Raw genomic sequence first — 13,057 nt, forward strand, 5'->3', positions numbered from 1 at the left:
GAATTCATGAAATAACATATAACTCTATTATGCAATGTGATTGTGATTTAAGAAAAGACATGTATAATAACATTGTTCTTTGTGGTGGAAGCTCAATGTTCCCTGGAATGAAACAACGATTTATTAAAGAAATTACAGTTTTATCCCCTCCTACTATTCAAATTAATGTTGATTGTAATAGAAAAAGAAAATATGGTGCTTGGATTGGAGGAAAAATGTTTGCTAGTTTATCATCATTTGAAGAACGTTATATGAAGAAAGCTGAATATGATGAATTTGGTGCTTCTTATATTAATTCTAAAGATAAAAAATAAATCTTTCATTTTTCATAACTTTTTAAGTTATTTATAATATTATTATTGTTTTTTCCCCCCTTCTTAATAATTAATTATTGAAAATTTGCAAATTATTCTTTTCATTTCTTTTTTTTATAGCCTTTGTGAATATAGTCAGAATCATTTATATTCTCTATTAAAGAAGTATGAATAATTATAAAGTAACGATGCTATTATGAAATAGAAACTATTTTCTTTGAAAGTGCTTTTGCTTATGATAAAGAATATTGAATATTAAAAAATGTTTTGACTAATTTAGAAGAATAGTAAATTTAAATTTTATATTGAACTAAGGACAATGAAACTATATTAAATTGATTATTGAATTGTTGTAATGAATCATTATAAGCAACCAGTAACACAAAACGTATAGAAGAATAGATAATTGCTTTCTAAAACAAAGACTATCTTGGATATATTTAAAAACATTAAAGAAAAAGAATAAAAGAGTAAAAAAAAGACATAAAACATAACATGAAGAAGTTATGACTCATAAAAATTTGAAAATAAATACAATGTATATCAATGAAGAAATTACATAAAAAACCAAAATAATAGAATCTGCTATTGTAAAATGAAAAAAAAATTATTACATATATTCACAATTGGATTTTCTTCATATTGAGAAGTGATTATTGCAGTTTCTTCAATATGCTCTATTGGTGTAATAGAGTTCATTTCTAGCATACTCGCATTGTATTGTTCTTCTTTTAATGTGATGTCAGAATTGAATGTGTAAAACATTAAGTCTTTCATATTTTTTGATAATTATTGTTCGTAGGATTTTGTGAGGAAATCTAATTGTAATTTCAGTGATTTTAATCTTCTTGCTGATTCTTTGTGAATTAATCCATTTATTGATAATATAACAGGTATTATTTCAACATATATTATTTCTCTATTATTTCTTATTTTCTCTTGTAATTCTTTGTATTTATTTATTTTATGAATATAATTTAATTCTAAATTCATATCTTGACATATAACAACATCTATAATATATCCTTTCTTTTCTGTAATATTTTGTTAATATATATCTGGTATTCTAGTATGGAATGAATTGTCACTAACCAATAAATCTTTATTGTAAGTTATGACCATTTTATCATTATTAATACAATTATGATGATTATTAAAATTAATTGAATCAAATTCATTAAAATGGGTAATTAATATATGTTTAAATATTTGTTTACAAACATAATCATGTTTTGATATTTGGTTCTTTTTCATTACAGGACATCCTAACAATATATGACTAATAGATGCAATTGTGTTATGACAATTTTTACAATATTTTAAAGCATCATTTTGGAGTATTTTTGCTTTAATATTTCCTGTCATAGTTACTCCTTCTTGCATCTTTATTATTTGGAGGAATGCATTTCTTTTTATATTCAATGACCTCCAAGTGGCTACTGTTAATTTCTTATCATTAAAAGTGCCATTTGCACATCTTATATATTCACCACATTTCTTTTCTTTCCATTCATTTAAATATCTATCATTTAATTCATTATTTACCCATTCAAATATTTCCTTTACATCATGTTTTCTTTCATTTAATTCTATTACATTCATTAATTCATTAAAATTAATCTTCTTACAAAATGCTTTCTTCATTCTTTTAATTATTCCATTTGGATTTTCTTTTATTGCTTCTATCATTTCTCATATTCCTGTATTTGATATTTGTATTTTAAATATATTCTTAATAATTCTTTAGCACATTCATCTCTTGCTGACATTAATCCTAATCCCAATTCATTTATTTTAACATATAATCTACTTTTATGTATATTTCTACTGTATAATTGGAGTTGTATTAATGCTTTTCTTATCTGTTTATCTATCTTCTCCAACTCTCATAGTTTCCATGGGATAATACAAAATCCGTATCTTAATTTGGAGATTATATCACTATTAATCTTTCTTATTGTATTGATGCTGCTGTACTTCATAGTATTTAATGATGATAAAATAGAAGATATATCATTTAATATTCTTGTACAATATTTGTTGATATTTATTTTATCTCCTATTTCAATACCAAGGTAATTTGCTGTTGTAATAATATTTAAAAATAAATTATTCATAAATGAATAAAAAAAGGATGAAATTAATTCTTCTAAAAATATGAAAAAAATAACAAAAAAAAAACATGAAATAATTAAGTTAAATACAGGTTTTATTACTATTTGAAAGGAGTTTTAAAATATGAAAAAAATCAATATTTAATTTTTAGAGGAAAAAAATAAAGAAAGAAACCATTTTTTAATTTTATAAATAAAAAATAAAAAATTTAAATAAAAATAAGTTGTAACTACAATTTTATATGTCTCAAGTTATACTTCCAAGTGAATTTCAAAGAATACTCACAATAGCAAAAGCATTTATTACTACAGTTCCTGATATTGACATTATTCTTAATGGACATTATAACATTATATTTGAAAGTAAAACAGTGTCAGAATTATATCTTCGATGGGCTCCATTGTTTTGGAATTTTTTAAGAAATCCCAATATACCATTTGATAAGAAATTAAAATTATTTACATATTTTTCTCCCTGTTCTAAACAACCTCTTCAATCAAATTCAGGTTTAACCAAAATGACTGATGACCAATTAATGTTATCGTTAAATGAAGTAATTAAACGAAATAATCGACTAAGAATGGATCCAATATTTTATCAAAAGTATATTAAAGAAAGAAATGCTGTAGAACATTTTAAAAGTTTTTTACAACTATTAAAAGCTCATGATAATATGAGAAAAGATCCAGTTGAAATAGTAGTTGACCCATTTTATTTTGCTGGTGTTGAATTAAAAAGAAAAGAAGAACGTGAAGAACTTATTCAATTAATTTTAAAAGAATTTCAACGTGCAAATCAAAATACTCTTGAACAAATATTTAATTCTTTAAAGGTTAGTCAAACTCAATGGGATGTAGAATTAAATTTTGACCAATATTCTGTTAAAGATTTAAAGAGTCTTTTGTATTTATTTAATTAATATTAGAATAAATTGAATTAATGTTCTCTTTATTATTACTAAGGAAATAAAGTTCTTTTTGATAGTTTCAAATATTTTCTTATCCCAAGAAAAATAAATTTTTGTTTTTGTATTTGTTTTGTTATAATGAAAATTATAACAAAACTATATGAAAGTTATTACTTTATCTGAATGAAACAAAACTTTAAAAAAAGGTAAATTAAACAATGAATGAATTACAAAACTTTTGCCTTGAAGAACTTCAACCTAAAGAAGTTCAGTTATTAAATAAATTACATTGTTATCTTCGTGGAAGTACTGAACAAGCAGAACAAGGTTTTGAAATTATGTCAGATGCATTGGAAAATGTTGGATTTAAAAATTTCTTAAAGAAAGTTAAACCATCTTTATATACTGATTGTTTATTATCAAGTGAGATTGATATAGTCAATGCAACTCTTAACTTTCTTATTTTATTAAGTGAAGAAAATGAAATTTCTGAACACGTAATACGACATGACGATGAACTTGCAAATAGATTAAATCCTTTAGTTTCAAATGAAGAAACTGTTATTGCTGCTCTTCATGTTATTAATGGATTTATTTCTGTTGCAGAAAAATTAGATAATGCTTTACCAAGAACTCCTAGAAGACACTCAATTAATTGTTCTAATATTTCACAGTTTATCATTCTTATTCCAGCATTAAACAGACATTTACAAACTTATGACCCAGTTCAAATGTCTGTATATCAATGCCTTATCCATATTTTAAGAATTCCAAATGCTAAATCAATATTTTTACGTGAAAATGGTGCTGAAAGAATTGCTGATCTTATTACTGGTGGAAATGATGGTATTATTTCAGGGTGTTCTCTTATTAATACATTACTAACAAATGAAGAAGAACATACTTGTAATACCTTTAATTTGATTCTTCTTAAAGCAAATATTATTGCTTCGTTATTGATAGAATTAAATAGTGAAGCTGTTGGAGAATGTTTAAAAGCATTAGAAATTATGGCAAAGAGTAAAATTGTTGTAAATGCAATTGCAGCATCTCCAAATATTTTGACTCTTATTGACTGTCTTAAATTTCCACCAGAAGAACCTAATACTATAGACTCTTTAAAAGATGCACTTGAAATAACTTCTTTGCTTGCTCAAAATAAAACTGCACTGACAAGATTCAGAGAAGTTGGATTTACATTAGTTCTTTCTGATTTATTATCTAATTTTAATGAATTAAATGATCGTATGCAAATATTATTATTATCTACTTTAATGGATTGTACTTCAGATGAACATTTAATGAATGAATTAAATATTTATAATGTGGAAATTCTTTTAAAATTAATTTCATTACAAGGAATTGCTAATGATATCAAGACTAAAATTCTTACTCAATTCGCTTATTTTAAACAACACCAACCTATTTTAGAACCAACTCAAATTACTTTAGAGACTGCAAAACAAGAAGAAGAACTTAAGAATATGGAAAAGGCTATGGATATTACTAAAAAGAGATTATCCCAATATGAAACAGCTTATCTTTCTTCAACTAACACTTCTCAACCAGAAGATTTTACTCTAAATTCTTCTACAAACCATAACCAAGAAAATCAAAATGAAAATAATGAACAACACAAAACAATGAGAGTACCAAGAAAAACATTAGCTCAAAGAAAGAAGAGAAATGCAATAATTATGAAAGGATTCCAAGTTGAAGACTTAGCACAACATTATGGAGAAAGTATTCCTCCAGAACCATCAACTGTAATAATTCCTAGAGTATTAAAAAGGTCAGAAGAAGTAAAACAAAATGAAAATAATTCTATTCAAGTTACATCTTCACAAGTTAGTGATGGTACAACAACTAATACAAAAGATAATCAAAAAGAAGAAAGTGATAAAATAATATCACCAAGAAATAAGAAAGAACAAAATGAAAAAGGAGATAATGAAGAAAGTAAATTATTATGTGATAGGTTAAGTTTAAATAGAATGAAAATGCCATCTATTGAATTAATTTCAGCAGAAGGAAATAAAGAACAATTAACTTTTGTATCTCAATTAAATGCTCAATCAAAAAATAGAGGAGTTTGTTTAAATGAATTATATGAAAGTCAAGTATCTTTTAATAAAACAATGAATAAAATTATTACAGTGGTTATTCCTCAATTAATTAAAATTAATAAAGAATTTGCAAATATTTTTCCATCGTTTGAACGATTAGCAAAATTTCATGAACAATTAGAAATTGATTTAAAAGTACTTGTTGATAATAATCAGAAATATGATGTTGATGTTTGTGATGTTATTAGTAAAATGTTAAATAATAGTGAATTTATGAAAGAATATGAAAGATATTGGATTAATATTGAAATGGATAAAGTTAGAACATTAAGAGAACAATCAGACACATCAAAAAAATTGAAAGAGTTTGATAAAGAAGGATTAATTGTTGAAAAATTAATTCTTCTTCCAATGGATAGGTTTAGAAGATTTATTCCTATTATTGATGCATTTGTTCATAATACACCTGATTGTTGTGTTGAACATGATAATATAGTTAAAGCATATAGTGATATTGTTTATTTAATTGCATTTTTTGATGAAAAAAGACAAATACAACAAGGATTAGCTAAAATAAAGAAATTACAAAAAGAAGTAGAAGGATTTGATGTTATTGGAGTTGTATTATCTGATATTCAATTATGTGTAAAAGTAGGAAAAAAACCAGAAACTTTAAAAGTTATTGTTGTAGGACAAGATAATGGTATTGTACAACTAATTGGTATTAAAAAGAAAAAGAAAACATTGAGTGTTAAATGGAAATATATTATTGATAAATCTACTATTCTAATTCCTAATGACAATAAAATTACAATTACAACAAAAGACCAAACAGGAAAAAGTTGTGAAATAACTCTTACATTTAAATTTTCAAGAGAGTGTGATGAATGGTATCAAATGGTTCTTAAAACATTAAACAATTGTTAAAAAACTATATTTTTTTTTTGTTTTGTTTTTTATAATAAAATGAAAGTAATTTTCAAATAATTATTAATATTTCTTCTTTAATATTTTAATGTCTTATTTATTGGTACTTGTGATATTATAAAAATATTTAATGAATAAATGTTTATAATACAATACTATAATATTTAATTCATTTTATCTTTGTTAAGTAATTTTTATGAATTGACTTAACCTTTTTATTAGTTTTAATTATCATAATTTTCATTACATTATATATGTTTGAACATATTAATATAATTATATTGACATTGTTTAATAACTATTATAAATAAAATACAAAAAATATGAAGATTATAAATCTCATTCAGGTAATCTCTTTTTAAGTATATAATACTTCTTTTGTTCTTTTGATAATTTAACTTTTTTTTAATATATTGTAATTGAGCAAGAAAAGAACTGTATAGAGTTATATTATTTTATTAACAATCTACTTCTCTTTTTATCTTCTCTTTTAATAAGTAATTGTCCATTGTCTTAATAAACCAAATCAAAGATAAATATTATAGAAGAAATAACAAAACAAAAAAAGAAAAAATAAACCAATGGAATTAATCTATTAATAAAGATTCTAAAAAATTCATCTGGCAAAAGAATTTTTCTAAAAACGTCGAAACTAATCTTAATTGATCGAACGTTGTCTTGAGTTTTTTTAATGAATGTTTTGTTATTGGATTTTGGTTTGAAAACTATTATTTAGTACATCATCTTAAACGAATTGATTTTTTTATTGAGCTCTGTACTAATAATAGAAAGACTAAATCGTATTTAAACTGTTTTCTAATGAACTTATTTCATCAAATTAATGGTTGCTAAAGTTCTTGTTCTTCTTGGTACTCTTAGAGCAAATTCTAATAGTGCTGCTTATGCAAATGCTTTTATTGAAGGACTTAAATCAAAGATGGAAATTGATGTAAAAACCATTAATTTAACAAAGAAAGCAGTTGGTGGATGTAGTGAATGTTTTGCTTGTGTTCCTCACAAAGAATTGTTTTGTACAGAAAAAGATGAATTTATAGAAATAGCAAATGAATTTCTTAATGCAGACATTGTTTTATTTGCACATCCAGTATTTTGGCTTTCAATTCCTGGAGAAGTTAAGAATTTTATTGATAGAATGATTTGTGTATTTGACTTTGATACTAATACATGCAAAGATTCATTTAAAGAGAATTTTGGAAAGAAATATGTTGTTTGTATGCCAAATTGTAGAAGAACAACAAAAGAAACTGCTGTGAATGCTGAAAAGCCTATTGAATGTTTTTTGTGAAATGTATGGCATTCCATATTCTAGTGTTTATTTATTTGCAAATAATATGGATGTGACACAAAACGTTCAACAAAAAGAAACTGCAAAGAAAGCAGGAATTGAATGTGGTGAGAAATTAATGAAACAGAACAATTAATTTTAATTTAATTTTTCATTAAAAATTGATTATATTCTTATTTTATTATATAATTAAACAATGATAATTATTTATAAAAGTATAAAAGAAATATTATTTTTTTATATTTCATATTTAAAAGAGTTGTTTTTTATCAGATTCGAAGATGGCACGTCAGAGACACCACATGAAACCCTAAAATAATCCCATGCTTCGAATCTCCCAGTTATCGTCTGGTCATGATGCCTTTGGTGAGATAATATCTATTCAACACTAACTGTTTATTATTATTAATATTTATTAGAAGTGATTATTATAAAAGATTATTATTCATTAAGGTGTATTGTTATTCATTATTATTTATAAGGATTATTATTTACTAAGGAGGTATTATGTATTAAGAATTATCATTTATTAAAGAAGACGCATATATAATTGATATTGTTGCACAAAAATTAAACATAAGGATATTATCAAGGAATAGGGTTTCTTTAATGGGTGTCGAAGGTAAAAGGAGATGAGCTATAACAGTAAGTTATGGATATACTCTCCTTAAAACAACAATATAAAGAATGAGAAATATTATATTACTCATTAAAATCAAAATAAAAGTCAGGCAGCAACTTAAATGAGGAACCATTTAAGTCGAGCATGCTTGCAAAAACTTTATTTCAATAGAAATAAAGCGTGTTGAAGAAACTGATTCGCTCACTTCTCAACATGATGAAAAACCTAAAGATAAGGTTAATCATAATTGATTCCTTTTTTTTTTTTTATTTAAAAGAGTTGTTTTTTATCATCAAAAAAAATTGAATAAAGAAAATTAAAGAATGTCTTAATACTTTTTATTATTTATTCAGTTACTATTTTTAAATAAAACACTTTTTGTGTGTTTGTGTAATACTTCTTAAATAAAATACAATTTGCTTTTCTACTACAATTTAATATTAAAATTAATAAATTAATTATTTAAATTAAATATTACGCTTTATATTAAATAAGTATAAAGTATACCATTTTCTCTAAACAATTAATTTCTATCAATTTATCTTTTTATTCAAAGTTAAGTTAATTGATTATGAGTATTATAAATTATATAACAACATCCTGTAAAAAATGTTTTTTTTTTCATTAATTCATTTATAATATTATAATAATATTGGTAAATACTAAAAGTATCGATTCTTATTGAGTGAACAATCTTGTTTTTTAAAAAAAATTAATACTAAAACAATTAATATAATAAGGAAGAAAAGAAGAAACTAATAACAATTTAATAAAATATGTTTACTTTAATAACAAAATTGTTTTAACCAAAAAAAAAATCAATTAGAGAAGAAAAAAAAAAGACAAAGTACTATGAAATTTTCTTTTTTACACAAACAATGAATTATTTTAATTCAAACAATTAAAATAAAAATTGTTTTAAAATAGTTAATAAATATATTACTCAAATTAAAATAAAAATTAGTTAATTAAGTATTAATAGAATTTTCATCTATTCTTCCTAGCTCAGGGGAGACTAATCCCATCCCTGAGCTTATTAAAAAAGAGTAATCTCTTTGTTAAACCTATCATTTATGTTTTTCTTGCAAAATGAGGAAACCACTTCTTTGCTTTATTTTTCCTATTAAGGTTTTTCAAACTTCTTCTGCTTATTTCTTCTTTTTAAGCTTTTGTTTGTTTTCTGCCTTAATTTTAAGTAATTTCATTTTTCTTATTTTATGAATAGGAGAAGGAACCATTTTATTACTACTGTATTACTTTGACTAATCTTCTTTTTAGTCTTACTTTGACTAATCTTCTTTTAGTCATACCCACACTTCAGTAGATTCTTATATTACATCCATGTAATATTCTACTGTATTCTCTTGCTGCACACTTTGCAGCATTCCCTAATACATTCCTAATTCAAAGGCACCGTCATAACCAGATAATAACTGGGAGAGTCGAAGAATGAATTTGTACTAGGGTTTATGTGTGGTGTTTCAGACGTGCCACCTTCGATCTCCCAATATATTACTCAAATTAAATAATAATTAAATCTTTTCCTTTTGTTTAAAAATTGTTTATTAAACAAAGAAAAATCATTCAATTTACACAATACTAATATAATAACATTTTCTATAATTATTACTTTCGAAGTTTATATCAACTAAATTTCTTTAACATTTTATAATTCAAACTCTCATAACTCAAATTAGCTTTGTTAATACTTTTCCTTTCTTATTTGGTTGAATTAAAAGAGGAATAACTTTATAAAATAAAATATAATAATCATAACAATATTATTCGTTAATTCAAAATACAAACTTCATCCCTCCTAAAAAAAAATAAATATGAAATAAAATTTTAATTCTACCTACCAAAGATAAAATCATATGAATATGTCATCAATTTTTGTTAGGTTTATTCAATTAACTAAAGACTTATTAACTTTTGAAGCTGACCAGCCTATTTCAAAACAGCAGTATATCATATTAGAAAGAATATCTTCTAATAATATTATAAAATATTATAGATGTAAACATAGAAATGGATTACAACAAGTTTGTGTAAAAATTTGTAGAAGAGAAAAGAGATATAGATATGATGGACAAGAAGAAATTCTTCATGAAATCAATACGTTACGAAGATTAAAAAATCAAAATATTATTCATATTCAACAATACTTTATTGGAAAAAGTTATGCAGGATATGAAATGGAATTGATGGAAGGTGGAAATTTACAACAATGGATTGAGGTTCATCAATATATTCCTATTGAATTATTTTGTATTGTTTCAACTCAATTATTAAAAGCACTACATTATATCCATTCAAATGAAATAGTTCATCGTGACATCACATTACATTCAATTCTTTTAACTACTCCAAATAATTTCAATTCATTGAAATTAACTCATTTTGAACAATCATTTAATGTAAATGAACCAATAGTTGATGAACATATAACAATTGATTTTCATTACGCAGCACCTGAATTATTTAGGCATTATCTTTATACATTTTCTGCTGATGTTTGGTCATTGGGAATTTTGTTATTTAAATGTTTTACATCTCAATACCCTTTTGAGTCAACAGGAAAAGAAGAATTAGTTAAAGCAATCTTACGAGGAAAAGTTGAGTTTCCTTTATCATTGCCTTCATTATTTATAAAAATGGAAAGAAGTTTATTAAATCCAAATGTTGATAACCGTCTTTCTCCAAAAGAAACATTAAAAATACTTTTCCAATCTCAAGATTGAAACACAATTTCTTGATAATTTAATTTATGTATTTTGTTCTGATTAAGTGGTTTAAGTAAAAATAAAACTTTGTTAAAGAAAAATAAAATTCCATGCTTATTATATAGTCAAAAAGTCTTTAAAAATCACACCCCCATTTGAAATCTCTCAAAATGGAAATACTTGAAATAGTCACATATTCTTTTTTAGATGACAATATGTCAGAGTAACTATGCCAACTTCTCTTTCGTCAGAAAAAAATCTGCCTATTTATTACATATAAATAGAAAATTGTACGCATCATTAAATAAAAACAACTAATAAAGTAAAAAAAATCATAACAAAAAATAGAAATATAAAATAAAAAAATCAAAGGAAAATAAAACATTAACAAGTATTTTGCTTTTTACAAAATCACGAAAGAAAAAGGAAAAGGGTTGGGAACTAAATGAAGAGAAAGTGTGATAAAATAAAAATAGAAACAGGATGAATTATTTAAAGTCATCTTAAATTAACATTATTCATTTACTAATGCAAACAACATTATTCAAACCAGTTGTTCCTATAAGTTGTATTCAACTTCCTCTTGTTGATTATTCTCAACGTATTCCCTTATCAATTCCTGAGTCATGTGAATATGTTATTGATCGTGATACTGTTACACCTAAATTACCTCGTGAAAATCTTTGTACTTATTTTTGTGATGAACCTAAAAAACTTTCTTTAACTTCAAAGAATATACGTTCTACACACTTTAATGAAATTACAGATAATGATCGAAATGTCCGTGTGTTTGATTGGATTAATACAATTCAACCTAATTCTCCTTATCCATTTCCTTGTTGTTATTAACTCAATTGTATATTGGTTGTATAATATCATTCATTTGTTTAACTTTCTTGTTTAAAATTCTTTTTCAAAAAATGTCAATAATATTTCTATTTTTATTTAGTAAATAATAATTTAAAAATAGATAACTAACGACACGAAAATATGAATAACTAAATTAATTATGTTTTATCAGTAAACTCTATTTTCCTAAGACTTGTTTATTCTTATTTTTTCTAAATTCTTCTACTTTTTTCAGAATTACCTACAACTAACAAAATACAAATAAAATCTCGAATATGTTGTAAAAAAAGAAAGATACTAACTCCTGAGTTATTTATGACTTTCTTTTTTTTTAATTGGTTATGATTCTCTTTGTTGTTTAGTTTTGTGTCAAAAAGGATTTTAATAATACAAAATATAAAAAAGGTTACAATTCATTAAAAAAAGAAATAACAAAATAAATATAACACCCCCTATTTTTATTTTCTCAATGGAAAAATTGAATAAACAACAAAAAATTAATTGTTTGTAAACTATTCTCATTTTCTTGTTTAGAGTTTCTTTCCAAGTGAATCTAAAGTAATTTCAGTGAAATAAATAATTAAACTATTTAATTAGATATAAAGTTTATTAATAAATAAACTAAATGTTAAAAAAAAAAACAAACAAGAAAAATAAATAAAATATGCAGGTATGTTTTGGACAAGTCATCACTGGAGCACCAGGAAGTGGTAAAACTACATTTATTAAAGGAATGTATACATTTTTAAAATTAATGGGAAGAGAGCCAACAATTATTAATTTAGATCCTGCTAATGAACCAAATGATTATCCAATATCTGTTTCACTTCCAAATTTACTCTCATTAGATGATGCAATGAAAGATACTCAACTTGGTCCAAATGGAGGGATGTTATATTGTTTAGAATATTTAAATGAAAACATTGATTGGCTCATAGATAAAATTATTGAAATTCATCCATCTTATTTACTTATTGATTGTCCAGGTCAAACAGAATTATTTGCAACACACCCAACATTACCTACTATTCTTCATAGATTACAACAAATAAATTGTAGATTAACAGCAGTACATCTTATTGATTCAATTCATATTGGAAATCCTTCAATTTATTTAGCAGCAGTATTACAAGGATTAGCATGTAACATGAATTTAGAATTACCATTTGTTCCATTCTTAAGTAAAGCAGATTTATTAGGTGGATATGGGTTTAATGTTAAATTGGAA

General features: G+C 23.9%; 7 protein-coding genes across 7 annotated transcripts in view, besides 3 other annotated features; all 7 read left to right on the plus strand.

The window, feature by feature from the left end:
- Positions 1-29: 29 nt before the first annotated feature.
- Positions 30-314, plus strand: EHI_022240 (actin, putative; the record flags this gene model as incomplete). The annotated part of the gene is made up of 1 exon (XM_001914052.1): positions 30-314. One exon carries the CDS (start codon positions 30-32, stop codon positions 312-314), a length of 285 nt encoding a protein of 94 aa, XP_001914087.1.
- A 592-nt stretch (positions 315-906) lies between these two features.
- Positions 907-2,392: a repeat region.
- A 278-nt stretch (positions 2,393-2,670) lies between these two features.
- On the plus strand, positions 2,671-3,348 carry EHI_022250 (uncharacterized protein; the record flags this gene model as incomplete). The annotated part of the gene is made up of 1 exon (XM_644763.1): positions 2,671-3,348. One exon carries the CDS (start codon positions 2,671-2,673, stop codon positions 3,346-3,348), a length of 678 nt encoding a protein of 225 aa, XP_649855.1.
- A 206-nt stretch (positions 3,349-3,554) lies between these two features.
- On the plus strand, positions 3,555-6,329 carry EHI_022260 (uncharacterized protein; the record flags this gene model as incomplete). The annotated part of the gene is made up of 1 exon (XM_644762.1): positions 3,555-6,329. The coding sequence occupies one exon, from the start codon at positions 3,555-3,557 to the stop codon at positions 6,327-6,329; it is 2,775 nt and encodes a 924-aa protein (XP_649854.1).
- An 841-nt stretch (positions 6,330-7,170) lies between these two features.
- EHI_022270 (uncharacterized protein) lies at positions 7,171-7,635 on the plus strand (the record flags this gene model as incomplete). Its single annotated transcript, XM_644774.1, has 1 exon — positions 7,171-7,635. One exon carries the CDS (start codon positions 7,171-7,173, stop codon positions 7,633-7,635), a length of 465 nt encoding a protein of 154 aa, XP_649866.1.
- A 271-nt stretch (positions 7,636-7,906) lies between these two features.
- Positions 7,907-8,529: a repeat region.
- A 681-nt stretch (positions 8,530-9,210) lies between these two features.
- Positions 9,211-9,757: a repeat region.
- Positions 9,758-10,131: 374 nt separating this feature from the next.
- EHI_022280 (protein kinase domain containing protein) lies at positions 10,132-10,998 on the plus strand (the record flags this gene model as incomplete). Its single annotated transcript, XM_644773.1, has 1 exon — positions 10,132-10,998. One exon carries the CDS (start codon positions 10,132-10,134, stop codon positions 10,996-10,998), a length of 867 nt encoding a protein of 288 aa, XP_649865.1.
- A 510-nt stretch (positions 10,999-11,508) lies between these two features.
- EHI_022290 (uncharacterized protein) lies at positions 11,509-11,829 on the plus strand (the record flags this gene model as incomplete). The annotated part of the gene is made up of 1 exon (XM_644772.1): positions 11,509-11,829. One exon carries the CDS (start codon positions 11,509-11,511, stop codon positions 11,827-11,829), a length of 321 nt encoding a protein of 106 aa, XP_649864.1.
- Positions 11,830-12,493: 664 nt separating this feature from the next.
- The window catches only part of EHI_022300 (uncharacterized protein), a gene marked incomplete at both ends in the record, with an annotated part of 911 nt that continues 347 nt past the window's right edge, over positions 12,494-13,057 (plus strand). The window contains one exon of the mRNA XM_001914053.1: positions 12,494-13,057. This exon is cut by the window's right edge and continues 117 nt beyond it. Within this exon, the coding sequence (XP_001914088.1) occupies positions 12,494-13,057 (564 nt within the window).

The sequence above is a fragment of the Entamoeba histolytica genome, genomic scaffold, assembly GCF_000208925.1.
Source record: "Entamoeba histolytica HM-1:IMSS scf_1104750516627 genomic scaffold, whole genome shotgun sequence".
NCBI lineage: Eukaryota > Evosea > Mastigamoebida > Endamoebidae > Entamoeba > Entamoeba histolytica.